This window comes from Barbatula barbatula (assembly GCF_947034865.1).
Source record: "Barbatula barbatula genome assembly, chromosome: 12".
NCBI lineage: Eukaryota > Metazoa > Chordata > Actinopteri > Cypriniformes > Nemacheilidae > Barbatula > Barbatula barbatula.
Genome location: NC_136775.1, coordinates 8,468,362 through 8,495,350, shown reverse-complemented (window position 1 = coordinate 8,495,350; position 26,989 = coordinate 8,468,362). Strand labels below are relative to the sequence as shown.

At 36.7% G+C, this 26,989-nt stretch overlaps 3 protein-coding genes across 4 annotated transcripts; 1 reads left to right on the top strand and 2 right to left on the bottom strand.

The window, feature by feature from the left end:
* Nucleotides 1-1,640: 1,640 nt before the first annotated feature.
* Nucleotides 1,641-15,227, bottom strand: rbfox1l (RNA binding fox-1 homolog 1, like). Of its 2 annotated transcripts, none has more exons than XM_079469195.1 (12): nucleotides 14,243-15,227; nucleotides 10,682-10,918; nucleotides 7,220-7,393; nucleotides 7,029-7,082; nucleotides 6,864-6,956; nucleotides 6,677-6,734; nucleotides 6,475-6,534; nucleotides 6,221-6,359; nucleotides 5,981-6,020; nucleotides 5,447-5,517; nucleotides 5,126-5,207; nucleotides 1,641-3,493 (listed from the first exon to the last, which is right to left on the bottom strand). In XM_079469195.1, exons 1-12 carry the CDS (start codon nucleotides 14,327-14,329, stop codon nucleotides 3,449-3,451), a joined length of 1,140 nt encoding a protein of 379 aa, XP_079325321.1. In that variant the 5' UTR covers nucleotides 14,330-15,227; the 3' UTR covers nucleotides 1,641-3,448. The 2 variants fall into 2 exon arrangements, with proteins under 2 accessions (XP_079325321.1, XP_079325322.1); XM_079469196.1 differs by lacking the exon at nucleotides 14,243-15,227 and adding an exon at nucleotides 11,321-11,381.
* Nucleotides 15,228-15,301: 74 nt separating this feature from the next.
* rps9 (ribosomal protein S9) lies at nucleotides 15,302-17,197 on the top strand. Its single transcript, XM_079469292.1, has 5 exons — nucleotides 15,302-15,376; nucleotides 15,819-15,929; nucleotides 16,006-16,128; nucleotides 16,315-16,501; nucleotides 16,933-17,197. The coding sequence occupies exons 2-5, from the start codon at nucleotides 15,833-15,835 to the stop codon at nucleotides 17,108-17,110; spliced, it is 585 nt and encodes a 194-aa protein (XP_079325418.1). The 5' UTR covers nucleotides 15,302-15,376; nucleotides 15,819-15,832; the 3' UTR covers nucleotides 17,111-17,197.
* Nucleotides 17,198-17,799: 602 nt separating this feature from the next.
* On the bottom strand, nucleotides 17,800-22,593 carry rap1gapl (RAP1 GTPase activating protein-like; the record flags this gene model as incomplete). The annotated part of the gene is made up of 19 exons (XM_079468999.1): nucleotides 17,800-17,988; nucleotides 18,083-18,093; nucleotides 18,263-18,346; nucleotides 18,481-18,636; nucleotides 18,740-18,826; nucleotides 19,038-19,109; nucleotides 19,481-19,645; nucleotides 19,752-19,881; nucleotides 20,294-20,394; nucleotides 20,471-20,554; nucleotides 20,665-20,718; nucleotides 20,792-20,870; nucleotides 21,073-21,170; nucleotides 21,324-21,539; nucleotides 21,696-21,743; nucleotides 21,965-22,000; nucleotides 22,217-22,310; nucleotides 22,395-22,427; nucleotides 22,529-22,593. 19 exons carry the CDS (start codon nucleotides 22,591-22,593, stop codon nucleotides 17,919-17,921), a joined length of 1,683 nt encoding a protein of 560 aa, XP_079325125.1. The 3' UTR covers nucleotides 17,800-17,918.
* Between the last annotated feature and the right edge of the window lie 4,396 nt (nucleotides 22,594-26,989).

Genomic DNA, 26,989 nt, shown 5'->3' with positions numbered 1-26,989 from the left:
CCTATATACACAGTTTTTTCTATATGTTCAGATAGGTGATTAAAGAAAACTACCTGTTTTGGGAAAATGATTTTATCTCAGAATCATAGTACAACATCTCAGATTGTCCATCATGCAATATCAGGACATTCTGATGCGGAGTTTTTAAATAAAAGTCCCCTGAATATCCTATTTACACAGTTTTTTACACATGTTACAAAAAAATAGATACTTAAATAATGAAAGCAAACATAAGAACAGCAAGCGGTTCAACAATGACAATTGTACAACAATGACCTCAAAATCGCATAACTGCAGCCTATAAATATGAGGATAGCCCTGCTACAACATTCGCCACCATATTAATAAAATTGAAGTCTATTTTCATCACAGAAGTCTCCCCACGGTATAGGTATATTTTCTAACGTTCACTTCAACACACACAGCAATGCTAGCTGGCATCGCTTTCACCGAGAAGGTTAAGTTCCCCTTCGGCTGTTTTCACCAACTTAAACTGATATTTATATAAAATCAATACGTGAACTACACCTAGATAAATGTATATTAATAATGTGAGACATTTTACTTTTGATGGCGGTGACGTTTACGTTAGCTCTGGTGATGGCTTATAAAAGATCATGGTACCTGAAGTGACGTGAGCAAACTTTGTGCTACCGCTAATCTTGCTCATTTTTCTCATTTTCTGTCCTTTTCTTCTTTCTCTTTTCGGCAGAGGATACATCCTTTTTTGTTACATGGCTTACCATTTATTACAGTGACGCGCACTTGCGCACCGGCGCTAATTGTCAACGCACGCGAGATGACTCAAACGCTAGCAGACACAGCAGCAGTTGTCGGGAAATCTGAATTTTCTTGTCTTGAATTATTCATTTATTTATTCATTCATATTCATTCGTTCATTCATTTATATCACTTGTTTAAGTTATTTAATTGTAAAAATAAATAAATAAAATAAACGATTGAGGGGCCCCCCAGTTCGCTTATAACTCGGGCCGGCCCTGAGGCTATGAATATAAAAAGTATTTTTTATACAGACTGTAATGCAGTTTAATGTACAGTAATACTGAGTAAGTAAGTGTAGAAAACAAATAAAACTATTTAAGTATTGTTAAATTATTATATAATTGTTTAAATAAGTCAAGTAAACTGCGCTAAACTTTAGTCACAATGAGGCTCTGCAGACACATTTGATTTACTGTATGTCCCCACCAATGTCAAAATCTAATTTACGCCAATGTCTTACTCCATATACTGATTATTAACTAATTATCTTAGTCCATTATAGCATTTTTGTGGGGGGGACAAATATGTAAAACAAACAGTGCAAATCCCATAAAGCACAATGAACACCATTTCAGAGTATATAAACGTGAAATACAGTGAATTTACCATTTATACACAGTCTGGAACTGGAGTGCATATCCACTTAATGGGCAAAAAAAAAGCAAAATATGGGGAACCCACATTTAAAAAACTAAATAAACTTCCATTAATTATGTTTTAAGCTCAAATAACTCCTTATTTAAAAACCAAGGTGAGTGTGAAAGTCTGGCATAATTAACGTTTAAATCTACCATTATTTAGGCTTATAATTTCAAAATCAACTTGTTCATGCTTAAGTAGAGATCACACACAAATTTCAGAGAATTCAACGAATTTAATTTACAATTAAAACTGTATATTCTACAGTACTGGAAAAAAACATTGTATAGGTAATACAGCAATGACACCATGACGACAAAGGGTCCTGTGGTTGCAGGATAGCTGTATAGATGTAAGAATCTTAGTGAGAGTGAGAGAGCAGGAAAGCAGTGAAGTGTAGTTAAAGTTAACTAAAGAATTACACTGTTAATAAGAAAAATGAAGGAAAGTTTAGTGGAGCAGACAGAGTAAATGCAGTGAATGCATGAATAAACAAATAAGGAAAAGTAACAGACAACATAGATAGATGTGTGGAAAAGACATGAAACTGTGAAATGAAAATAAAACAGAAAATATACATAAAAATCAGACAAGGTCAAAGAAATAAACGCTGCCAAGAGTTTAGTTTTGTGTCAAACAGAAAATAATGCTAAGCCTTTTAGAAATAATAAGTGGCAGAAGGATGCAAAATAGGTTACATTAAAAGCGCACAGGAATACATTCTATACATACAAATACTAAAAAAAGCATGAAGGAAGGATAAAAAAGAAAGAAAGAATATGAGAGGACGGAAAGGAAATTAATCAAGGAGGAAAGAGGCAAGGTAAGACAGAAAGATAGACGGACAGAAAGAAGAAAGAAAAAGAGAAGAGCGTAAGGAAAGGAAACGGTGAGAGGAAAGGAAACAGGGAAGGAAAGAAAGAAAGACATGAAAGACAGACATACAAGCAAAGAAAACTTAAGAAAGGAGAGAAACAAAAGAAAGATTACATTTAAAACTTATTTAAAAGCTGGAACTCTATTCAGATCAATGTTTTCAATACTACAACTTAAAATAGAAATAACTTCATAAAAGTTTAATATTATTTATCATTTCAGAACTAGAATATTAGAATAAATGTAGTCTTTCTTTATTAAACTTAAAAGTTTTTAGTTTAGATCTGGTAAATAGAATCATTACAAAGAATTTCTGTGAAAACAGAGTGAGAAGAAGTAAAGCACAAGAGGACAAGAAGTGTGAATATTTTTAAAGAATAATGAAAAGGTTTTATTATTCAAACAAAAACAGCATTTGAAATAGAGCAGGAAAGAAGCAAAGCAAGGAGACTACAGAGGAAGCATACATGTCACAAATGAGGAAGAAAAAAAAAGAGGAAAGAAGATTTTCTTCAAGAAAATAAAGCAAGAGAGTCATTTCAAGCAAGGCATCCACATTAATAAAGGTATAGAAATGTCTCAGCATGAAAAACATTTCTGAGAATTAGAAGAGATAAAAAGATGCTGGCTCAGAGGTAGGTTATATTGAGAAAGAGAACATGTATCACACAGGTCAGTGCCATTGCTGTCTCCATTGCATCTCACAGTATTGCTTTTGAATACTCAAAATACACTCCAACACACACAAACACACATCAACATGAACACAGATCTATACACACTGGACAGGTTTGGTGTTATCCATCTGTCACTCTGGCAAAAGTTCCACCAGGGGTTTCTATATTTGGATATTATATATTGTATAATTTCACAGTGCAAACTTTACCAAAAGGTTTCAAGATTTAGTAATAAAATATTTTGAAGTGGTAACAAAAAGGGCTGTACTTGATTTTCCATTTTGTGGGTAGTTAACTCCTACTTCCTTTCAGACTTGCAAATGTTTAGACTGATTTATCTTTTTGCCCCAATAAATAAAAAAATGAGTCACAGTATTTACAATCTCAAACAGTTCCTCAGCAATCAAGAGTTCACACAGGAAGGAGGCGTCTAAGGGTTAGTGGTTTGCCTGAGAAGTTGTTCTCAGGTCGTTTCAGTACGGAGTAAATCGGTTGTAGCCTCCGCGGTACAAACTTGCCTGTGTTCAAACAAAAAGAAAAAATTTAGTCGTTTTGTGTGGTAAACAAAATGTATACAGGTAAAATAAAGAACACACTTCAGTAGGAAAACCGATAAAAAGTCCCCGATATACTGAAATCGAAAAACGATGATTGTAAATATACCATGATAATTCATTTGCATGAGCGAACTAAGGTCTACTGTGACGGGGTAGAGAATGAAACGATTGGTCCACAGTTACATGTCCAATATGTCATGTAACATATGAATTTTCAAATTTCTGGTTTGATTTTGTTAGCTAAAAGGCTATTGCTTTCCAAATGTTAAAAGAGGTGGAAACGGCCTATCCTGAAAGGCTAATTGTAATTTGGAGAAAGGACTTTCAATACTAAACTGTAAAGAGGAGGCTGAGGATCAGAAAGACATTTAAGGTTTTTTATTCTGACTGTATTCCTTAGTCTAAGTTTTTAGATGCATTTTTTATGTAAATGGACTTAGTTATAATTAGAATTTAAATATGTGAATAGTATGCCATAGTTCCCATTGGGCGTCACCTATAATAAAGCCTTCGAAACCTGCCAGCCTGGGAATGGAACTTGCAACCTTTGAGCTTTAAGTCTGGCTCTTTAACCATTAGCTTAACTATCTTTGACCCTGTGAATCAAATATTGCATAATAAGTGGACAATGATATGCAATTGCTCTGCAGTTGATATACTTCACTATAAACATCCTGTAACTGAGGCTTTAAATTGTAAGGTGTGCATATTCATCCAGTGATATTTGGATATGTTTAAATAAACCAAATTCTAAGTATATGTATTTATATTGAATACTGTATAAAGTTTAATAATAACAGCTTACATTATTTTATTTAAAGATTAGTTCATTTTAAAAGGTTAAAAAATAAAGTTACTAATACAATTAGTTTTGAATGCTGAATTGCGATGGGTTAGATCGGAAATGTAATTATAATATTGCTGTAAAATAATAATTTTATTTGATCATGTATTTTATACGTAATCTGTGCTTCCACTCCCCCTTTCGTAAGCTTGCCTTAAAGGGTATAATGCACCCAAAAAAATTAATTCTGTCATCATTTACTCGGCCTCTTGTCATTTCAAACCTGTATGACATTCTTTCTTCCACAGAACACAAAATTAGATATTTTAAAGAAAGTTGGTAATCGAACAGCGACAATACCCATTGACTTCTATTGCATGGACACAAAACCAATGCAAGTCAATGGGAACTGTAGCTGAAAATTCGTCAACATTTATTCATCCTCATGTAATTTCAAATCTGTATAAATGTCTTTGTTCTGATGAACACAGAGAAATATATTTGAAACAATATTAGCAATTTCAGTTCTAACTGAAGATAGTAAAATGGTAGTCAAAGGTGCCCGAGTTCGATTTGCTTTCCTAATTTCAAATTATCAAATTTTGTTTTTAACAGAACAAAAAATATACAATATTGTTTTCTACTATGGTCATGGCAAAATTGCTTACATTATTCCAAATATCTTTCTCTGTGTTCATCAGAACAAAGACAGGTTTGAAACAACCTAAAAGTGAGTAAATGAATACAGAGTAATTTTGGGGTGAACTATCTCTTTAACGCTGTATTTCATCTGCTGCACTGTCTCTCACCATTGTTCCAACTCCATAAGTGGTGGTAGGTCCTACTGAATGATGGTAGGGGTCCGTTGCTGTTGTGTAGACTCTTCCATATCTTAACGTAAAATAATATGTAAATAAATACAGCAGTTTATTTATATACATATATGAATATATAGATGTAAATATATATATAATGTTTCGATATATATCTCTATCCATAAAATCCAGTATGCTACCAACAGTTTTATTCATTTGAAGCAAAAACTCCCTAATGTTACTGCACAGTTTCATGAATTTCGTAACACTGATGAGTCTACCGGAGGTGATATGTTGATGAGGTTTTTTGCTTACCCGTCACTGTATGTGGTTGCTGCAGTGGCTGAGGCAGACTGAGCTACTCTGTATGTGGCTGGATATCCTCCCTAAAAACAGGGGATTTAAAAAAAAGAACAATCATTTAGTATGTTTGTAAGCAGTTTTGTTACGGCGACCAAAAAATGCCCCCACAGGTTCAGAAATAACTGGTATTATCTTGCACAATGTAGGGTTTGCCAAGACCACACACAACAGTGGTTAGGCCTATGCCAAAAAAAAACTGCAGCACTTCACTGGTTTTGATGTACCCACAAGTATTGAAATCCTTTCTTGTAGTTTATGGCGTAATCAATTTGGCAAAAATATTTAAAGTAAAATATGAGGAATTTGTATGCTATGAACAGTAGAATTTTTTGCAGATTCTGCTGAACTTCCTCTAGCGCTCTTCAAGCACAGTTTTCTCAGGTAAACCAAAAACATTTTCATGTTGAGCAATAACATTTCTAAGTATACAGTCTCTAAAACCAGTAAAGTTGATAGGTATACCGCAAGCAGATTTTTAATACTTACATAGACCTCTGCACTGTACAATCCATCCTGATACACAACTCTGTTGAAAGAGGAAAACAGAAGCAGAAGCATTTGATCTATTAACCGTGTCTTTCTTATTAGGCCCCGCAAAAAGAGCTAATAAGAGAGTTGGGAAGGAGAATTATTCACATAATTAAAGATTATTTAATCTGTTTACATAAACCCCAATAGTGTGAATAAGAAATAACTGATAATTATGTAGTTGAAAGAGATACTGACCCTGGATACGCTTGAACAGCAGCGGGTGCGGCCGCTGCAGCTGAACGGATGGTATTGTAAACAGCTCGACCGCGCCCTCGGAGGGCAGAGCCTCTGTAGGCCAAGGTTGGCGTGGCCACAGGATAGGGGAAGCTGGCGACTAATGAACCAAAACAATATCATCACCATTTTAACTGTTACACAATTGGGTTTTTTGTCTTTTCACAATTTTATTTCAATTATGAGATTAAGAATAAAAAATAAAATGACCCCACCTGTGTAAAGTTCAGGAGCATACATGGCACCCATTACTGGATTGATCTTCCAGCCAGCGGCTAGAGCAACAGACAAAATACAGGTGAGGATCATATAAACACTTGGTGGTGCAGCACAAAGGATATCGTTTTCAGTTTTATGTTAAATGCTCTCCCCTGCACACAATGGAGTCTGTGGGCAATGATTTTGGCAGTCACTCACCATTTACTAAAGGTGTCTGAGGCTTTTTTGTCACCACCCTGGCTGTGGCATTGTTCACCTGAGAATGAGTGTAATTTAGTTATTATTATTATAAACATTATGCATTTAGCAAAGCTTTTATTCATGCAGTTTACATGGTAAACACTTCAAACTAGTTGATGAACCAGGAACAGCTGAGCCACCATACCTCAATCTTTCTTCCCTCGACGATGGTTCCGTTGAGCTTCTCTCTAGCCTGGTCTGCTTCCACCGCACTCTCGAATGTCACAAATCCAAAACCCTAGTAAGGAAACAGACTCCATCTATTTATCAGAAAAAGAAAGTAACTCTGCAAGCATCAACAATGACTGACCTTTGACCCTCTCTCGTTGAAAATGATCTCCACATCTAGAATCTTGCCAAATTGCTGAGAAATGAAAACAGATATGATTCAACGGATCTGTCAGGTAACAGTTTGGGTTTGACAGAGGGTCTGCCCCAAATGCCAGGACAAATGTTTATTAAATAATGTATTACATTTGGTATAAATGAGAATCCTCTTACCCCAAACATTTGCCTTAGGTCTGGGTCACGAAACCTAAACGGAATGTTGGACACATGGAGTCTTTTGGGTTGGGCTTTACCAGCACCTTCCTCATCACCTGATGCTCCACCTCCACTTGCCACAGAAGCACTAAGAGACTGTGGGTCAGATGTTATTGGGGCCAACGAATTGTCCTGTGAGCAGGAATTGAATGATAGAGAAGGAAGTGTATGGGTAAAAATAAAAGCAGGAGGTAAGAAATGTTTGGACAGAAAGTGAGAAAGAAAGGGGAAGAGAAAATTACAGAGAGAGAGAGAGAAAGCAAAAAGAAACGTTAGCACACATTTTATAGCTACAGATTAAGTAGTTTTGTCTGACGCAAGATTTGTTGTCAAACTTATTTGAAAACAGTTTTCTCCAAATACACATACGTAATTTAAAGTGTACACAACAAAACGCAAATGAGCATTCCTCATCCAGTGACTCATCTCAAGCAAAAGTGAGGACATGTGATAAAGTTTCCGTTTTAGTGAGCTGTCTAAATACATGCCTGTTAGAAATAGAACTGTAAAACAACCCAATTTGCATTGAAAATAGAGCATAAACACATTTTACTTCAGTGAAGTCAATAAATCAGCCGCTGAAAGTAATTAAAGATTTTAAAGTAGCATACTCAACATGTGACACTTTTTGAGAGCTGCAACTGAAATACCACAATCATTTGTGATGCATGGTTACACAGCACTTCCTAGACCGCATCGTTTTAACAAGGCTGTAAATAAAATTACCCCATGCAGATCAATACATAGTGTTTGTGCCGCAAACCCAACACGTCCACTATCCCACAATGCAACACGATGCCAATGGGTGTCTGCACAGCCTACCTTACTAAATGCCACAAAATGGTTACAATTTAAAGATGGATTAAAAAGTCAAGACGTGTAGTAAAAATGTTCAAAAAGCCAAGAAGAAAATAGTAGGCATGACGTGACAAAGACAAATAGAGAACAGGGATAAATGCTGAAAAGGCGAAAAGCTTTCAGAATTGTTTTTTTATGGCAGTGGGAAAAATGTTAAGCAGATGATAAAGGAATAGCCTAGTTCACCCATTTGCTCACCCTCCAGTTGTTACAACCATGTATGCAATTCTTTGTTGGGCTGAACACAAATAAAGGTCATTTAACAAGAAGTTTTTAACCAAGCTGTTTTGGGTCACCATTGACTCCCATAGTAGTCTTTAGCCCGTTGGTGACCCAAAAAGTTAAACGTTCATTAAAATATGATATATATTAAAATCTTCATATGTGTTCAGCACAACAACAAAAATGTGTACAGGCTTGTAACACTGGAGGGTGAGCAAATGATGATAACATTTTCCACTTAACAAAACTGTAATTTATGGGCGAACTATTCTTATAAGAATGGTCATTAGAACAAGCAGAGGATAAACAGAAAGAGACCTGTCCAACACAGACCTGTTCTATAATTTAATAACTGGGCAAAGGTAAAGCTGTAAGGCAGAATGACTGTATGTTTCTCTACTTCTGTAACTCATCCAGTACCACAGTATTACCGTAAAAGGCTAGGCAACCAAAATGCTTGAATCTGAACAGAGGGCGATAAGATGGTGCATTCGGTTCGTCCACTTTTTATTCAACAGTTTTCATTGTATATTTTTTACACGTAGACTGCAGTGTATACTTGAACACATTAAATAAATTAGATTTCTCATATACATGTAAATAATTTGTTTCTTTGTCTAACAAAACTGAGTGAACCCTAAAGAAAAAGTAAAACACAGATTAAATCAAAGTGGGAATTCAGAAAAGTCTATGCGCTTTAAAAGGTCAACAAAAACCTGAAGCAAACTGCTATTTTTAGCAATAGTCACCCAATATTGCGCAATTAATAAGGAAGTAAGACAAGACACATAAACATAGCTTCACACACATACACACGCAAACAGATTGTTGTTATGGTTACTTCTGAGCGTTGCCGGGCTGCTTGCTAGCAGTAATAACTACGACAGCAGGTATCACACAGAAAATACTTCAGTAATAAATCATCATCATTTTCATCGCATTCTTCCAGGCCAGGGAGGGTGCTGGGTAAAAAGTACAGGTGGGGAAAGTGTGATGGGAAGGTGTGATAATATCACTACACGATGCAGAAAGCTTGTCTGACTGGACCTGATAAACATAGTTGAGGGGGGAGGGGTCTTCCCGTCTGACTCCCCCCCTGACCCCTCCCTCCACGGTGACGTCTCATAGTTCCAATTTTCGGACCTTGAAACTCTGGTGCTATCTAGTGGTAAGCAATGTGGCCACAACAAGAGAAACATTTCAGTAAAATGGTGTGAAAAATAAAATCAACTCATTGTATTCAGTAGTTAAAATACTACTCTCAATACTTTCCACAATTCCCTCAGCACACGGGTTGTTCATTTGTAATGTGCTGGTATTTTATATTTAAGGCATACGATGAGCCATTAGTGAACCAAAACAACAACATCATTATATTCGTCTTTAGTGAAACCCTAAATATAAATGTGTGTATATATATATAGCATGCATCCCAAAATATTACAGCTTGATATTTTAAGAAAATAATTATTTCTGCTTTGTAAATTATGCAACATTTTATGAGTGGTGCCTTGGTGATCCTGCTAAGTCAGCTTCTTAAGTGCAGATATAAATTTCGTAACATCTGTTGCATTGACCAGACTGTAAAACCCAACAGACTGAATTTCTCAACCGTAATATGATATGATAATATAAAATCTATTAAATAATATTCTTAATTTGTCTACTTCATCAAAAAAAAATGCATGGTAAGTACCTTTAATGGGAAAACTCAAATCAATAAATAAACTATAGAAGAATAAAATATATAGAAGAATTGGAATGCATTATCCATATTCATAATAAACATAAGTGTGTTTCCATCATTCAAAATCTTTAATTCTTTAACACTAAATATTTACTTCAAGACTAAAGATAATCTTTTCAAAAACAGAACTAGAGAACAGAAGAGAAACCAGAAGAGGGAACATTAAATTGATCTTTCACAACAAAGCACATTTGTATATGTAATGCCCCAAGTTGAATTTCCATACATGGACAAGGCAAACAGGGGCATGACCAGGACATGGAGTTATTTTTAGGCCGGCCAGGAGATCCCAATGCATGAGATTGAATTTCTTCATAATATTCTTGACATACTTTTCTTATGCAAAAGCACAGAATACAAAATAAATCAAATTTTTTATTAAAGGATCACTGCACAACTAGCTTCTTGAATTGAGATATGATGATGGGGTTGGATAGATTTATACTTCTGTTCTCATGTGTTAACTGATATGACCCTGAATTTCGCAACTGTATTATGTAGTTCTCATCAACAGATCTTTATCATCAGACTATCCTGTATTTACTATGAAATTCAGTTATTTAATGATGAAGTAATTAATCACTTTTTCTTACTGTGTTATTGGTAGTTACAGACTCCGTCCCATCATGTTGAGATGTCTGGTAAACTCTTAATTGATGGTGATCGGCATATTCTGGGCTGGTGAGAGTGCCGCTGAAATCAAGGGGTGGCAGCCTGGCAGCAGGTGTGGGTTGGGCTTGTCCAGGTGGAGGATATGAAGGGGGTGGGGCATAGACCTGAGGAAGGGACGGGTCACCATTGCCTGGCCCCGCCTCTTGGGCGGCAGCCCCCTATGATGAGACAGAGATGTTGTTTAGTATGTATAATACGATAGTTCTAAAGTTTCCATGTAAACATTATAATTCATAAAATAAGGCATACCGTATGTATTTTTCTGATTAACTTACATGAAGTAACAGTTCTAGTATATATTAAAAACAGTTTTGTCCACAAAACAATGTGGAAGATCAGAAAGATGAAACGAAATTGAATAAAATGTTGTATAAGAACATATGTTCAATCATTCAAAGTATTGGACTAAAGAAGGCAAAATATTAGAAAAGCTTTGCTTACCGAAACACATACTGTACATAAATCACAGATCAGAAATATTAAATACCCAAACCCTGAAAGAACCAGACAAAATTTATAAAAACATTTATAAAATAAGTAGGCTCGTTGAAAAGTCTCACCCCTTCAGCGCATTCCGCAGGCAGCCCAATACTCACCAACAACTGATGCATGCTTTACTGCAGGGCTTTCACCCGCCCACCTCACCATAAACCTCTCAAACCAACCAATCACAGACCACCAAATGTGTCTCCAGGGGGGGTCGTTACACCAGCTGTGTTCATTTGGCAATGTCAATCACCTACCCATTCCCCCCTTGTACTTAACAGACGAGCCAAACTGGATACAAGTTTATTTTAACACTATTTGATGTTTCTGAACAGTTTCAACAAAGTAAAAACATGACCCAACAAGGTTTTGATGATTTCAGGATGATTTTTGATCATCCTCAAAGGTTTTGATGATTTTAATTTCAGGAAGACTGACTCAAATTGATATGAACCCAAACCGTTGGGTTCAAATAAACCACATTTTGGGTCAAATATGTACCTTTTATAGATTAATTCAAATCGACAGTTGTGTTTGTCCATATTTTACCCAACTATAGGTTGAAACAACCCAGCATTTTTAAAGTGTATGTAGAGTTTAGATCTCATAAGCAGTGTCCACATCTCATCATTTTATAATTTTGTATTAAGACAAATTACCCTAAATACAACCTTTAAACCTTTTAAAGATTTTAATTATACTGATAGAAACATTTCTTTTGTTTTATTTGGTGTTCAATGTCATGTTTAATTATATGATGTGTCAAAGTTTTATATTGCATTATTGTGTACAACATGTGTAAAGAAATAACACAACTCAAATACAAATCTTTTTCAGTCTTACACACACAGTCACTCATCTCTCTGTCCATGTTTACTCTTATCAGCTCTTTAACCCAACAGAGTAGACAGAGTAAATTTAGACTTCACTGATAAAGCGTGACACACAGAGAAACAGCTCTGATTAAATATCACCACCGCATTGAAATTCCTCAGCAGTAACAGAAGCATCATCTTACAGGAGGGTTTATTTCAAAGCTATATTCACCGCTGTGATATAAAACCGCAATATTTTGACATTAACTACCATTTTACTATTAAAGAACATGATAGCTTACTTTCATTTTTCATCTCACAGGAGTAACCTGACACCCCGCTGATGTTTTAAAACAGGTGCGGTCAGACCTGCGACCTGAAAAACAACAGTCTGCTGACAAAATGTCACCCCGCAGACAATTGCTGCTGTGAACCACCTCATCAAAAGTCGCATGTTTGATTTTAACCATAAATTTCACTATGATTAAATTCTTTGACATGGCTTTTACTCAGTCAATATTAAAGATATCAAGGTAAGAATGTTCTTTACAGTACGCAGGATGGCTTTTTGAACCGTAAATAAAAAAATGTGCTGGGTTTTCACAGGCAGGGGGGTCACCTGGTCTGAGCAGTATGCCAGAGGATGTAAAGTATTCAAACATGATACATTTGTTAATGTTTCCTAACGGTTTCCCCTCTATGAAAGGATTTAAATGAGGCTTCTGTGATTACCTTTCACCCCCAACAGACACACACAGGCCCCTTCAGCTGTCAGGTTTGGGGTTAAAGATCAGAGTCAGAATGCCAGGTGCCTGATCTGACAGCTGGATATCCTTTAAACACATACACACACACACACATTTACCCCAATGACAAGAACTGCTCATTGGATATTGTATCGATCATACATAATGACCACTAAGCAGTATATAACCCTGTTTTATTTATATATTACTATATTAATTTGCTAGCAGTGGTTAATATTGTCACTTGAAATTCCTTTGGTTCAAGTCGGGCATATGAGGGGTATTTTCTTGATAATGATCAACTAACTGTAGATTATTCCTATAATTTTCACTATCCCATGAATAAACAAGCATATAGAAATCAACATACAGTGCAAACATACAAGCCAAAATTAAACTTTGTTTGTTGTCTTGAAGGGATAGTTCACCCAAAAATGAATATTCTGTCATCATATATTCAGCCTCTTGTCATTTTAAGTCTGTATGACTTTCTCTCTTCTGCAGTACACAAAATAAGATCTTTTTAAGAAAGATTGCAGAAAAACTCAATGGAGACCAGTGTTTCTTCAAAATATCTTCTTTTGTGTTCTATGGAAGAAAGATAGTCATACATGTGAACTAATCCTTTAACTTTGAAAAAAAACATCTCTTAAAACAAACTCTTGAATACTCCCAGAGATCACCTTCAATTGCAGAGCTATTCCTCCATTTTAGATCTTTATTTACTCTTTAAAAGACATAATCTGTCACCGTCCATCACTTGAGATAAAGTCAAGAGGATATCCGAGACTCCATATCTGTTTCTACGTCTGTAATCTGTGTGTATGTGTGTGAGGGAATTTCAAGTAAGAACAGGCTAAAAATACAGCTAGTGTGACAGAGAGAAAGAACACACACACACACACACACATCGCTTATCAGCTGTCATGATATTCTTTCTCTCGCTCACTTGCTCTCACGTACACACAAATATACATTGAACCTGTTTAGGCTACCTCCCAGAGACAAATATAACTAAAAGTGGGACACAGTGTCCTTCCTTGACAGAGAGAAACACATTAGACATCCTCTCTTTAGACCTGATGAAGGGCCAACTTTTATGACACACAGAAGCCTTATGATCGGTTAAGTTATTCACCATTTTATAAATGTTTTCAAGATTCGGATCAAGTATAAAATAGAAACTTACAGGAACAACACTTTACGCATATTAAGATGCAAATTGTAATTTGTGTATTGAAATGATAATCTCAATATCTGACAATGTCAAGTGTCAACTGGATAGTGTTATGTGTACAGACTGGATTGTCAGAAGTTAAAACATGTCACATTTGACACTAACAATGACAAGGCCGACACACAGAGGAAAGATGGATAAGATATAAACACACTATTCCACAGAGCATACAAAACTGTGATAAAGGGACACGTTTACCTGTACTAGGCTGGGGTAGCAGGAAGCTGACTGGGGGTAAACAGGGAGTCCGTAGGGCTGAAGGATCACAGTAGGGGAGGACAGCATGGTGCATAGCCAGAAAAAGGAACAGCTAGAAGGGACGGGAAAGAGACAGGGGAAGGATAGTTCTCTCTATCAAGAAAGTACCAGATTGAGAAAGTTTGGTGTCCCAGTGAAGAAAGAAAGAAAAAGATCCAGTGGTAAGAAAAGAAGAGTGGGTTGCACTTATGGCTGGCGTCACCACTTCCAGACGATAAACAAAATGACAAATGAATTAAGAAAGACAAAAATAAGACCCTCCACAAGAGTGAAGTGTCTCACAAACTGCAGAAGAGATCAGGACTGAAAGATCTCTGGGGGTACACGGCAAGTGTGTGTGAAAAGAGAGAGAGTCTGTCTGTTTGATAGACAGAAACACATGCTCGGAGTTGTGTTACAGACTCTTTTATAAATAGTCCCTTCCTCCTTTAGTTGCATTTTATCGCCAATAGAAATCAAACAGAGTTAATAAATAAATTAATACTTAAATTAACGTAAACTGCGAATTTCCTTAATTTTGAACGGTTGCTTAATTTTCTTATGTTTTGCCGCAAAAGACCCTATTCAGTTACTTAAGACTTTAAAATTAAAACATACTAATATAAGAAAACGCTATTGTCAGTACCAAATCAAAAGTCGTCGGTGTTTTCACTTCATACCAACATTATGCGACTGTACTTATATTTTCAAGAATAGCAATACTGTTCGATAACTTTAATATGCTAATACTACATTTACCGATAATGCTTAACAATGGGCAAGTCTTCAAACACTCTCGTTCCGCTTACATTATATCGAAAACATAATGCAGAATCTTTACAAGTACAAATTATTCACGTTATTATCGTTAAGGTGTTTGACCAGCATTGACTGGAACCGTTTCTCCATGTTTTACGTTTAGAGCTGGTGTGCCTCCAACCAGTAGATGGCACTCACAACTTCGTATACTTTCCTTCCATCGGAACACATGGTTAACACGCAATGATATCTGGGTAATGTAGTATAGAAGGAACATATAAATAACCGGAAATCCCGCCTGTACGTTCTCTTTACTTGCGAGCCTGACAAAGACAGGTAATGACTCCTCAGTTCTTCTTCTTTCGTATCAGTTTGGCGTGAATGGTACATTAACCTAACTTAATGTGATTGTAATCGACATATAACATAATAAACGAATCTTGTAGGTTGCCAGTATAGCATGTTTGTTTATTTAAATATTGACAGACTAGTTTTGTCGCCGCGTAGCACAACGTGGTCACGTAAGGCGGTTTCTGGCCTAGTCCATATGCACCTCAGCTCTTAATTATTTTGATTCATATGGTCATATAATGTTCCTACACACAAATTAATTGTGGTTTTAAACGGGTTACTGTTATATTTGTGTTCCGTATGTTGCCATTTTCCTAGAGTCGTATCGGATCATATGGTTTGCGTTACACCGTTTAGAGAAACGTTATTCTCATACTTTGCAATGATCAACACCATGGATGCAATTTTAACCGTTTTTATTTTTTAGGCGTCTAAGTCGCCATGCCCGTTGCAAGGAGTTGGGTTTGTAGCAAGACTTATGTCACCCCCAGACGTCCCTTCGAGAAGTCACGTCTCGACCAGGAGTTGAAACTCATTGGTAAAAAAACAAATCAATGCTAAGAGGATTTAATTCTGAACTGAACGTATCGAATTTAATAGTGTTTGCTTAACAGGCGAGTATGGACTCAGGAATAAGAGAGAAGTCTGGAGGGTGAAGTTTACTTTGGCCAAGATCCGCAAGGCTGCCAGAGAGCTTCTGACTCTGGATGAGAAAGATGCTAGGCGTCTCTTTGAGGGTATGTATTTGAGATTTTGCTGTGTTCAAGTGCTGTGAGTGGCCAGTGATTTAAAATATGTAGTTCAGATTGTCAGTGTTGCCAAGAATTCCTCGTAAATGAGGCCATGCTACCTCCTAGAACTATCTGGTAAAGTCCTTTGCTGGTTTTCTGCATTTTAATTTCTTATCTCATGGTATCTCATAGGTAATGCCTTGCTTAGGCGTCTGGTGCGTATTGGAGTGTTGGATGAGGGAAAGATGAAGCTCGATTACGTTCTGGGCTTGAAAGTGGAGGATTTCTTGGAGAGGAGGCTGCAGACTCAGGTCTTCAAGCTTGGCCTGGCCAAGAGCATCCACCATGCCCGTGTGCTCATCCGTCAGAGGCACATCCGGTGAGTAAGAGTTTGTAAAATGTGTGTTAGAGATCATGAACACTGGATGCAGTGTAAATTTGTGTCTTAAGGTTTTCTTCCTGTTTCATTAGCTGACCATATTTAAAATCCTCCTGGTGAGTGGGAATGAAATTTCTGCAAGGTCAATTCGGTGATTAAGCCGTATACCTTTGCTTGTATTAAATCCAAAGCGTCCAATGATGGCTGGGTGCTTTGCACTAAACCATGTCTTAACAGGTAATGTATGTGGGTACTTTGTTAGATTGTACTGTTGTAGTGGCATTCTGTTGGCCGATGATTTAACTTAAAACACTCAGATTGTCAGTGGTGTCAAGAATTCCTCGTGAATGAGGCCTTCAGAGATTGAGCAACCAAAAGTTGTAAATCACCCTCACATGCACAGATAGATTTATGTGTTTGTCACTCCACAGGGTGCGCAAGCAGGTTGTGAACATCCCATCTTTCGTGGTGAGGCTGGACAGCCAAAAGCACATTGACTTCTCTCTCCGCTCTCCATACGGTGGTGGTCGCCCTGGCCGTGTAAAGAGAAAGAACGCCAAGAAGGCCCAGGGTGGTGGTGGAGGTGGTGATGATGAAGAGGAGGACTAAACTAATTCCTCTATAGGGCTGAAGGGACTGCAATATTTGCTTTTCTATTCTCCCTGAATTTTCAATAAAAAGGTTTATTCCAAATTATTAGTCTTGTCTTTGGCCTTCATTTCCTAATGTTATGAGATCATCATAGATGTGTTAGCAGGGCTATTGAGTTGGGACAGGGTGAAAACAATTGTCATGGTACTGTACAATCTTTACTATTTACTGCACACCTATGAAGGAAAATGCCAATGGTTTTGGATTGTGGCTTTAATGCTATTAAATTGCATTTTGACGCTAGTAAATTGTTATTAAAAGATTGTAATATGAACTGGCTTGATGTTGCTTCTGGTTTTCCTTTTAATAATATAGATATTAATTGCTAAAACAGATTTGATTAACTGCATTAGACAATTAAACCAGTAGTAAAATGTTCAGTGTTGACGGGTGAGTGTTTACCCTACTTTAAATGACTTTACACATGGAAAGAAATAGATCAGCAGATTTATTGGTTCAGCATTTGCACATTTAGGTGTAGGATATTAAGAGTACATTAAAATACTTGTGACAATTCAAAGAATAATGTGGAGTAAATATTTCGCTTTTCAATCCAAAAAAAAAATCCCTCAGCTGGGTAGACCTCTAGATTGCCTTTAAAACAGAACTATGACACTAAAAATATTTAAATATTACTGCTTTTAGAGCTTTTCACAACTTGGTACACAAACCGTTCTAGTTAAATGTGCTATTTTATTGTGCTTTGAACTTTCTCTTCCAAAACAGCAAGTGCTCATGTATTCAGTCCTCAAAATAGATCACACTCTTACAGGTCATCTTGTGGACTCGTTTGACCTTTCACCTCAGTGCCATCATCAGGTCTGTTTGTCTGGTCACTGTAAAGTTAAATATAAAGCCATATATTTACTTTTACAAAATTAAAGTCCAGTTCTTGGCACAATTGCAATTTGGATAATATTTAGTTCTCACCTTTCACCGTCCTTTTGCCAGAGTAGCATTAGCAGTTAGAAAGAAATTGAAAAATGAAGGTCATACTTAAATCACCATAATCACAGATGTATATTTTTCTAAAGATTTCAAGGGACATCTCACTGAATTAAAAATGTGTAATGTAAAAACTGTGTTTTATTATTAAGTGTTTGTTATTACCTTTGGTCTCTGTCCTGCCACACCACCTGATTTCTTTGGTACTCCCAAGGTATCGAATGAGTGGCTACGCACCCTAATAGCTCTCTAAGACAGAAAGAGATACTGACTTATTATTTTATGCTATTTATAATGTAAAAAAACATTTCAAACAAAGTGCAATCTGGTAAAAACTTTTGCTACTTGTTTTTTGCTCACACTAAAACGTTGAATTTGTCTACCTTAAAGTTTTCAATGAATCCCCCACCACCCTCTGGAACACCCTTCCCTCCTTCAGCCAGGGGGATGCTGGATTGTGTCAACTCTCCCAGCATGCATTGAGAGCGAGAAGACAGTTCAGACCGGAGTGCTTCCAACAGAGATGTACGTGTGCGTAACTAATATCATAAAAATCGAGAAATAAAAGCAAAATGGATTTAAAGAGAGGAGAAAATTTGCACTGACTAATAGAATAGGTAGCTTTCAGGGTGCTTTGGTTACCTCCAGTCGACTGAATTCCTCAGCTTTGTAGCAAGAGATTTCAGCATTTATAAGTTTGGTTAGGAGGAACTCTCTCAAAACAGAACCCTGTTAGTCAAAGTCCAGAGATTCATCAGGCACTTATCGATAAGCCACACTTCAAAATGTATGAATGTCATTGCATTAAAAACAAACAAGTGGCATCCACAAAGAAATATTGAAGAGACAAACTGGCAAATAATTAGATTAATGCAATCCGACAGCTGCCTTACTTTAACCCTCTGAATCATTTAAAGTTTCAAAAGTCATGTGTTCTCACCTCTGTAAAAATAGGTGGCAAAGGAAGAGCAGGGCCAAATGGGGGCACATCCTCCCTGGCAGTGATAGACACCTGTCGATCAAACAAGAGGCTTTGAAAGGATGTGAAATGTTTAAAGGGACAATTCACCCGAATATAAAAATTCTGTCATCATTTATACACCCTCAGGTCGTTCCAAACCTATATACTGTAGATGTCTTTGTTCTGGTGAACACAAAGGAAACTATTTGGAAGAATGTCAGTAACAGATTTCATCCTCCATTTACTGCCTTAAAAACTATGGGATGAGATCTGTTTGTTTATTGACATTTTTGTAAACATTTTTACATAGAAATGTATAGAGGTTTGGAAGAATCTGAGGGTCAGTAAATGATGAGAGAATTTTCATTTTTGGGTGAACTATCCATTTAACTCTGCTTATCAAAATAAATCATTATATTTACCTGAAATGATCCTCCGTCCCCTCCCTCACTTTCTCTCTTTATCCTCCTCACAGCAATAAAACAATGCAAGAAGTGGGATCTGATCACATCCGAGATAAAGGGGGTGTGACCCTCCTGGTAAACCAAGGCAACAATATCATTGCCAATGTGTCTCTTTCTCTGTAGCTGTGAGTATAAAACAAGGAAAAAGATTTGTTTTTGTAAACAATGAAAATTACATGATTATTGGTTCCTTACATCCAGCCTTTTGTCCAGATACAATCATTCTAACCTGTTGTGTATCACCTTCAGTGAAGGGGAGTTTAGTGGCAACATGGAACATAATCTCTCTACCGTGGAAAGAGGTGAAAACTGCCTCATCTCCTGTCTGGCCATGGGACACGTCCAGACCTCCCCTAAATCTAGAGTAGGAACATTTTAATAATATCGTTTAAACAGTTGAAAGAACAGTTTTAAAGGGACCATTCACCCAAGAATTCTCTCATCATTTATGATCCTAGAGTTGTTCCAAATCTGTGTAAATTTCTATTTTGATGAACACAGATATTTGGAAGAATGCTTGTAACCACACAGTTCTTGGCCACCATTGACTACCATAGGAAAAATTATAATGGTAATCAAAAGTACCCCAGACTATTTGCTTTCCTACATTCTTCAGAATATCTTCTTTTGTGTTGAGCAGAACAAAGAAATGTATACAGATTTGAAACCATTTGAGGGTAAGTAAATGATAACAGAACTTTAATTTCCGGGGGAACTGTTCCTTTAAGTATATTGTGTGAATTCTCTCTTTTTGAGTTCTTTACATCTTACCCAGTAAATCCTTGCAGTTTGATCGTCTGGCCCAGTATTGATAGAAATTCCAAGAACTCCTCACTTTCCTCATTGTTACTGAGAATATCTTTCTCTGTCAACTACAAAAATATGATAAAGAATAAGTTTAGAGTAACATAGTAGTAACATCAATTTAAGTTAAGTGCATGCATATACCTGTCCTTCACGCTGGTATAAAATACCAAATTTAAAGTTTTGTGACACCCTGTGTTCATCAAATGCCATTATGAGCTCAGGGGCCTTGAAAAACACAGAAAGAAAAATTATTATTATCTTACAGTGTTTGCCTGGCTTTGTATTTAAAAGCTCAGCTTGAAGTCTTTGACAGATTTGACAATAGAAAGATGTACCTTTATGTAACTGACAGGCTCAAAACATGACACGCTGACACTTGAGCACAACATCTAAAATGAAACAAATCATATCTCTGTCAATATCTGTTTCTATATCAATCAAGTACAACTGAATGTGTAGTACCTTAGCCAGCTCTACAGCTGTGGGGAAGTGTTGAAAGAGAGAAACTGAGAATATGCCATGAAGAGAGCACTCCTTCATCCTGATTTAACAAAATAAATAAACATAATTTATCTATGATTTACATCCAATGAATTAAATGTAAGGTGGGACAATCACTTGCATTGTTTTAATAGTCCATAATTCAGAGGCTTTGATGAAAACACCACAGGAGATATTTGTTGGGTTTCACAGTCAACACCTCAAGATTATAACAAATTGATGTCTACAAATGAAACACACACCTCAGAATGACTCGTAGGCGATTTTCTTCTTCTTCAAGGCAAACAGACAAAACTAGAGACCCAAGGGAGGGGTCCGAGGCTGTGAACGAATGATGATACTGCAACAGAAATGATGGAAAGGTGCATTAACATCTAGGTGAACGTAAATATTCAACCTATGTGAATTCCCAGTGGAAATTATCAATCTGTATGCTTCAACTTTCCAATTTCTTTATAAAACTAAATGGAGTTTTTGAAGATAAAAATATTACTCTGTGGCGGAAGAATTCCTGGTACATTTTAGCCTCACTGTCTCGTTCCATTATATCGTAGCTCTCTAGGCCAAACCCCCCTTGTGAGAAAGTTGGGCTGATATCCACGTGTCGGTCCAAGGGAGGGTCGATCCAATAGCCTCCAGATTTTGGGGGAAGGATGAGAGGTAAACCATCTCCAATCTTTAAGAGCCGTGTCTGGGTGATCAATTGTAACTACGTAAGAGGAAAATGTGAACTAATGGTTCTATATTTCTGTAGCTTAAACAATTTTGAAATTTGATATTGAAAAGTATGTTAAAATTTTCCCTAACAGAACAGATCTAAAAATTTTAGTAACCCCAATTCATTTATATTTAGTACAGTCTGTACCTTAAAAGGTGGTGGGAATTCACAGCGCTGTTCATCCAATCTGCTACCCTGCAGACAAACCCAGAAAAATCACTTCAATAGAGCTGTTCAATTTCTCAGTTGATTCTTATAGACATCACAGGTAAAATCGAGTCTTGTTTTTGGAAAATGTTATAAGCGTATGACACCAAATTTAAATCAGACTATAAATAAATGTCCATAGCTAGTAAAATGCAACCAAATGTGTTTATGCACTGACTGAGAATGTGGAGAAAGAGAGATGACATTACCTGTAGCTTTTCAATTATGGCAAACAATTCTGTCACCTGTAGGAAAATGAGCAGAAAATGTACATTTATTGTATCACTAAATGTATCTGTAAAACATGAAACACACATTATGCAACCAACGAAGAATTTAAATGATACAGTTTCTTCCAGATTTTTCGAAATGTATTAAATTGTAAGAATATTATTTTCTATTTTATATATGTATGACAAATTCAGAAGATCTAATAAAGTATATTTCAGATTATTTCTTACCTTCTGGCTTGATGTTGCAGAGGTGAGAGGCTTAGCCTCACTGGAGGGAGAATCTAAAATGTCCAGTATGCTGTGCCCCACAGAATCAGCACAGCTGTAAAAACACACACACAACACTACAGCCCCGCAAGAGACCAGGATCTGTATGCAATGTCAATGAAATAAAGCTGTATCTGACCTGCTCTCAGTTCCAGTGATGAATTTGTCAATCCTCCACGGAGATTAAAAATGACACAAAATACTTCAATACTGCATTGTAGATAAGCGTGTTCATTTTCTGTATTGAAAGTGCAGTAAAGTGTCGTTTCTCACCCTCCGTAAGCTCCGAATGTGAAACTTCTTTTTCTAGAGAATAACTTCTCATTTCTTCTCTCCATGACAGATTGTATTACAAACAGCCCCCAAACTATGCTAACCAGGCCATCACTGCTGATAGTGAATTAACTGCCTCTCTCTCTCTTTCTCTGCCCCCTGCCACTCTTTCATTTAATCTCTCTCTGAATCCGTCCTTCTCTCCTGCTGCCTGTTGACTGACAGCAGTAACTCTTGCGTGCCCATTCTGCCACCCACATCAAAGGTAGGTGAACTGCTGCACATATACTATTCAAAGAAGCTAAAAGCCTGCAAATAGATACAATAGTGAATATTAACTGGCTGGAATTGTTTAAAAGTGTTTGTGTGGTGTTTATACAGCGTCTCTAAAAACCTGCACTGGAGAGGTACATGTGAATGGGCAATAGACTATTGATATAGACCTGTTACCCTTTCAGTAAGCTAGATTCATTAATTATTCACCAAACTCTCTAAGAGAGAGGAGGTAAGACAGCAGGGGAGAGATGGGTGAGAAAGGGAGGCAGCAGGGAAAGCGGAAGAGAGAGGGGTCAAGAGACTAAGCAGATAATAGAATAGAGAAATGAAACCGCCATTAGGAAAAAATACTTGGTGTTAAGAGAACCCTTGTTTGTTTATGCTTTTGAATAATGGAGGCGGTACATGTTTAATATTATAAATTATAATATTTTTTAAACAGTACACTACTTAATCTCACTTTTAAAGGATTTACATTCACATGTTACAATATCAAATGAGTACTGCTTCACTAAATATAAGCTTCAGAGTAACAATAAATAGGCGTACAATGTTTTATGTAGTCCATAACCGTCTGGAAAAAATCTGCTAAAAATGTTTTCAAGGCGATGCACATGAACCATTTTTGGCTCCCCAAAGAACTCAAAGAGTAAGAACCAATTGAACCTTTTCATCTACATGGTTCAAATCTTCTGAACATGAGAAAACTTTTAGAGAACAAATCATTGCATACATAAAATTATGACCAACCCCTTTGTGATGTAATATTAAATATTCACCATTATTATTTTGTGGCATTTTCTTTTTATTTACAATCAATTTCTTTATTAAATATTTATCATACATAACATCCATGATTTGTTTTGATGGGTATGTAGGTGCATATGGGCCCGGGGGATTGGGAGCCACATCCAAGTTTGATTCATGGCTGTCTAATACTGTAGAAAATTACTAGATGACTGTTCTCAGATCTGGTCTACCCGTGGGCAGATGTGAGTGGGTCCTCCCCCAGAAAAATTCAGGTGTAAAAACAACATTATCTGTAGTTTAAATAGCTTTCCCCCAGAAAAAATTCAGGTGTAAAAACAACGTTATCTATAGATTAAGTAGCTTAGATAATAAGACGCATGGCAATAGCTATGACGCTAGGCCTACATATGAACACAAAATGGATATCTCCTTTTCCTGAACCACATTTTCACATCACAATTCAGATACATGCATGTATTTTAGCTAACAGGTGTTTAATAATAAAATACATTGTAAGGTTAGGGGTAGTAGAAATGTCTTAGCTATATTGTCCTCATTAGTTGGAATCTATTTAATACATGGATAATCTATTTAATACATACAGTATAATCATATACACTTTTATTATTGTATAATGTGCATCATTACTTTGGTGGGTCGAAACGGAATTCAGTTTAATTTATATAGACTCAGAATGAGCCCGTCAATGTCAGTTGGTCTGAGGTGGCCACTGGCCAAACATATGAAGGAAGGTGATGATTACTGTCCAATCAAATGAAAGAAGGCGGGATTTGTTGTATTGTCAAAAGCCGAGGTTGGAAGAGGGTCAGATGTAAGCAGCTGAATGTTAAATTTTTGACAACTGTAATATCATATAAATGTTAGGGCCGTTCACATGTGGCGTGCAAAAACACATGCAAAGCGCTAGCTGCGTCGGTTTTTCCCTCTTTCTGGCGTTTGGGAGTTTGTGCTCCCTTGGGGTCTGCCGTTACTATTTGAGTCTACGTTAAAAAAACAAACCTGAGTAAACAACCGATGTCAAGTAATGCGCAACGCAGTCGCGAACAGACGGAAGGGGTCCCATTAAAAGTTTTTGCATATGGGTTGCTATGCCACTGGCTGGTTTAAAATAAACTGACCCAAGGTCAAATAAAACAAATCTATACATTACATTTTCACTATTCAATTTTCTAATATTATGCTACGGCACAAACATTTCGTAATTTTTTAACAGTTTAGTGTTGTCATTTGATTTCAAATAAACTTCATACCCAGCCAAATTCTCTTAAAATTAATAATTTAAGTATTCAAGGTTTCTACATTCATTGGTTCAACCTTGAGACAGTCTCTTAAGTCTCAAGCTGGAATATCAGATTGAGAACAGCCAGAAAACAGGCCAGAACCTCCTCCCGACAGAAAGAACAGAGTTCATCTATCTGTTGCTGTACTGTTTCATTCTTCTCCAGAAAATTCCAGTAGAAATCTCTGGGATTTTGTCCATTCTTGTGATAGTGTCTGATCACCATGACAGCCCTATCTGAGGTGAAGCCTTGTGTTTGTTTTGCTGACTTATTCAAGATGTACATGTAGGACTGAACCTGATAACAGTACTCATGTTTTTCATCCAGCTGTGCACGACGGCTATCATTTTTTGGTTTAGTGAAGAGTTTACCTACCATATCCCCAGTTGTTCCTTTACATTCAATCAAAATTTTATCTCTTTCTGCCCCCTTTGCATTGGCATTAACTTTCGAGTCGGTTATGTCTGCTAAGAAGTCCAGCCTTCCACTAAGAAAGCCAAAGTCTACTTTAGTATTTCTGGTATACCTCACTTTCTGGTTATTGCCTATTTCACCCATCTCGTGAATGAATTTGAGGCATTCCATTTCATCTGCTTGGTTCTGAAAGAATTTGCCAAATCTTTCAGGAGAAGGGGAGATTGTACAGAGAGCTGACTCATCACGATACTGTCTGTTCTCAATATCATGAATATTTACTGTCACGCCCTCCGAAACATTTGCGAGATTGTCTCCAACTTTTAAATGTTTCCAGCTCCTTGTTTGTGTTGTTGCATACATAGCAGGTGTGGAAATGGCTGTTGTCTTGTATTTGTGTCTGAAACTGAATCCACAGACTGTGTTTGATGTATTCTCACTCCACTTTGCTCTAAGTGTTTTCTCAGAATCTTTACATTTTTCAAAGAAAATCTTCATTGTCATTTCAAGAACTTTGCTGTTGTTTTTTAGTGCCAGTGAGTTCTTAACTTCTCTGCAGCCAAGACGTGGAATGCTGTTAAACTGGAGTTTGAAGCTTTCGAGGTATTTTATTATATCCTGGGCTTTTTGTATGATATCTGCATTGTGTGAGAGCATGATGACTTGAGGGTTTAAAACACCTTTCGGCAAATTTATGTGTAGTGCCTTTAAAAGTACCAGGTATTCACTGACATCCAGTTGACTTACAATTTCTTCTTTAGTGGGTAGCTTCATAATCACGTTCAAACCAGATTTCACCTTCAAACCATCTGTTATTCTGCTTTGTCCCTTAGTATAATTTCCTACTATGTTAAAATTCTGTTTCTCTCTCTCTTTTCTCTTCTCCTTATTTCCAGTTAATCCAACCTCCATCCTTATTTTCAGTTCCAGCTCACATAAGCCGGCACCATTCCATCCATCCTTGTTATCCAACCGCTTTCCCTTTTTCCAACTTTCATCTATCCATTCACCAGCCTTTGCTGCTTCATCCTGTGTTTTGTGTTTTATGTGTTCCATGTTTTATCTTGTAAGTTTCTTCCACCTAGAAAACACAAGAGCGGAGAGTAGGGTACAGTGATAGAATGGCATGGGGAATTACACAGGGATGATTCAATCATTCCATGTTGTGTCACACTCTGTCATGTGCCCTGGGGCTCATTATAAGCCTATTGTTGTTCTTTAATGTTTATCTGTCAGAAGATTAAAACTTATTTTCAAAGGATAACATTTCACTTTTGTTGAATAATGTGTTTAAATATTTTTTGTGTGTGGTTTACTTTACTTCTGTCATACTGATGTAAACGGGTGGGCTACATATCAACCCCAAACAACTTCCTTTAACACAAAATTAATTATTGTTGTCCTATAGAGTACCCATTCTACATACATATATACACACAAACACAGATTTAACATGTGTTTCCTTTATATATATAATTTTTTTTTAAAGGCTACTTACGGATCACGTTGAGACTTATGTGGACTCCTGACTATTTGTGAATGTCATTATGGGTGGCTCAGGTGCAGTGTCATATGAATAACAGGTCTGGCCAGAATGTAAATAAGCCACTCCCCTTTAGGAGTCTGTCAATCATCACTTTGTATTCTTTCTTTCTTTCTTTCTTTCTTTCTTTCTTTCTTTCTTTCTTTCTTTCTTTCTTTCTTTCTTTCTTTCTTTCTT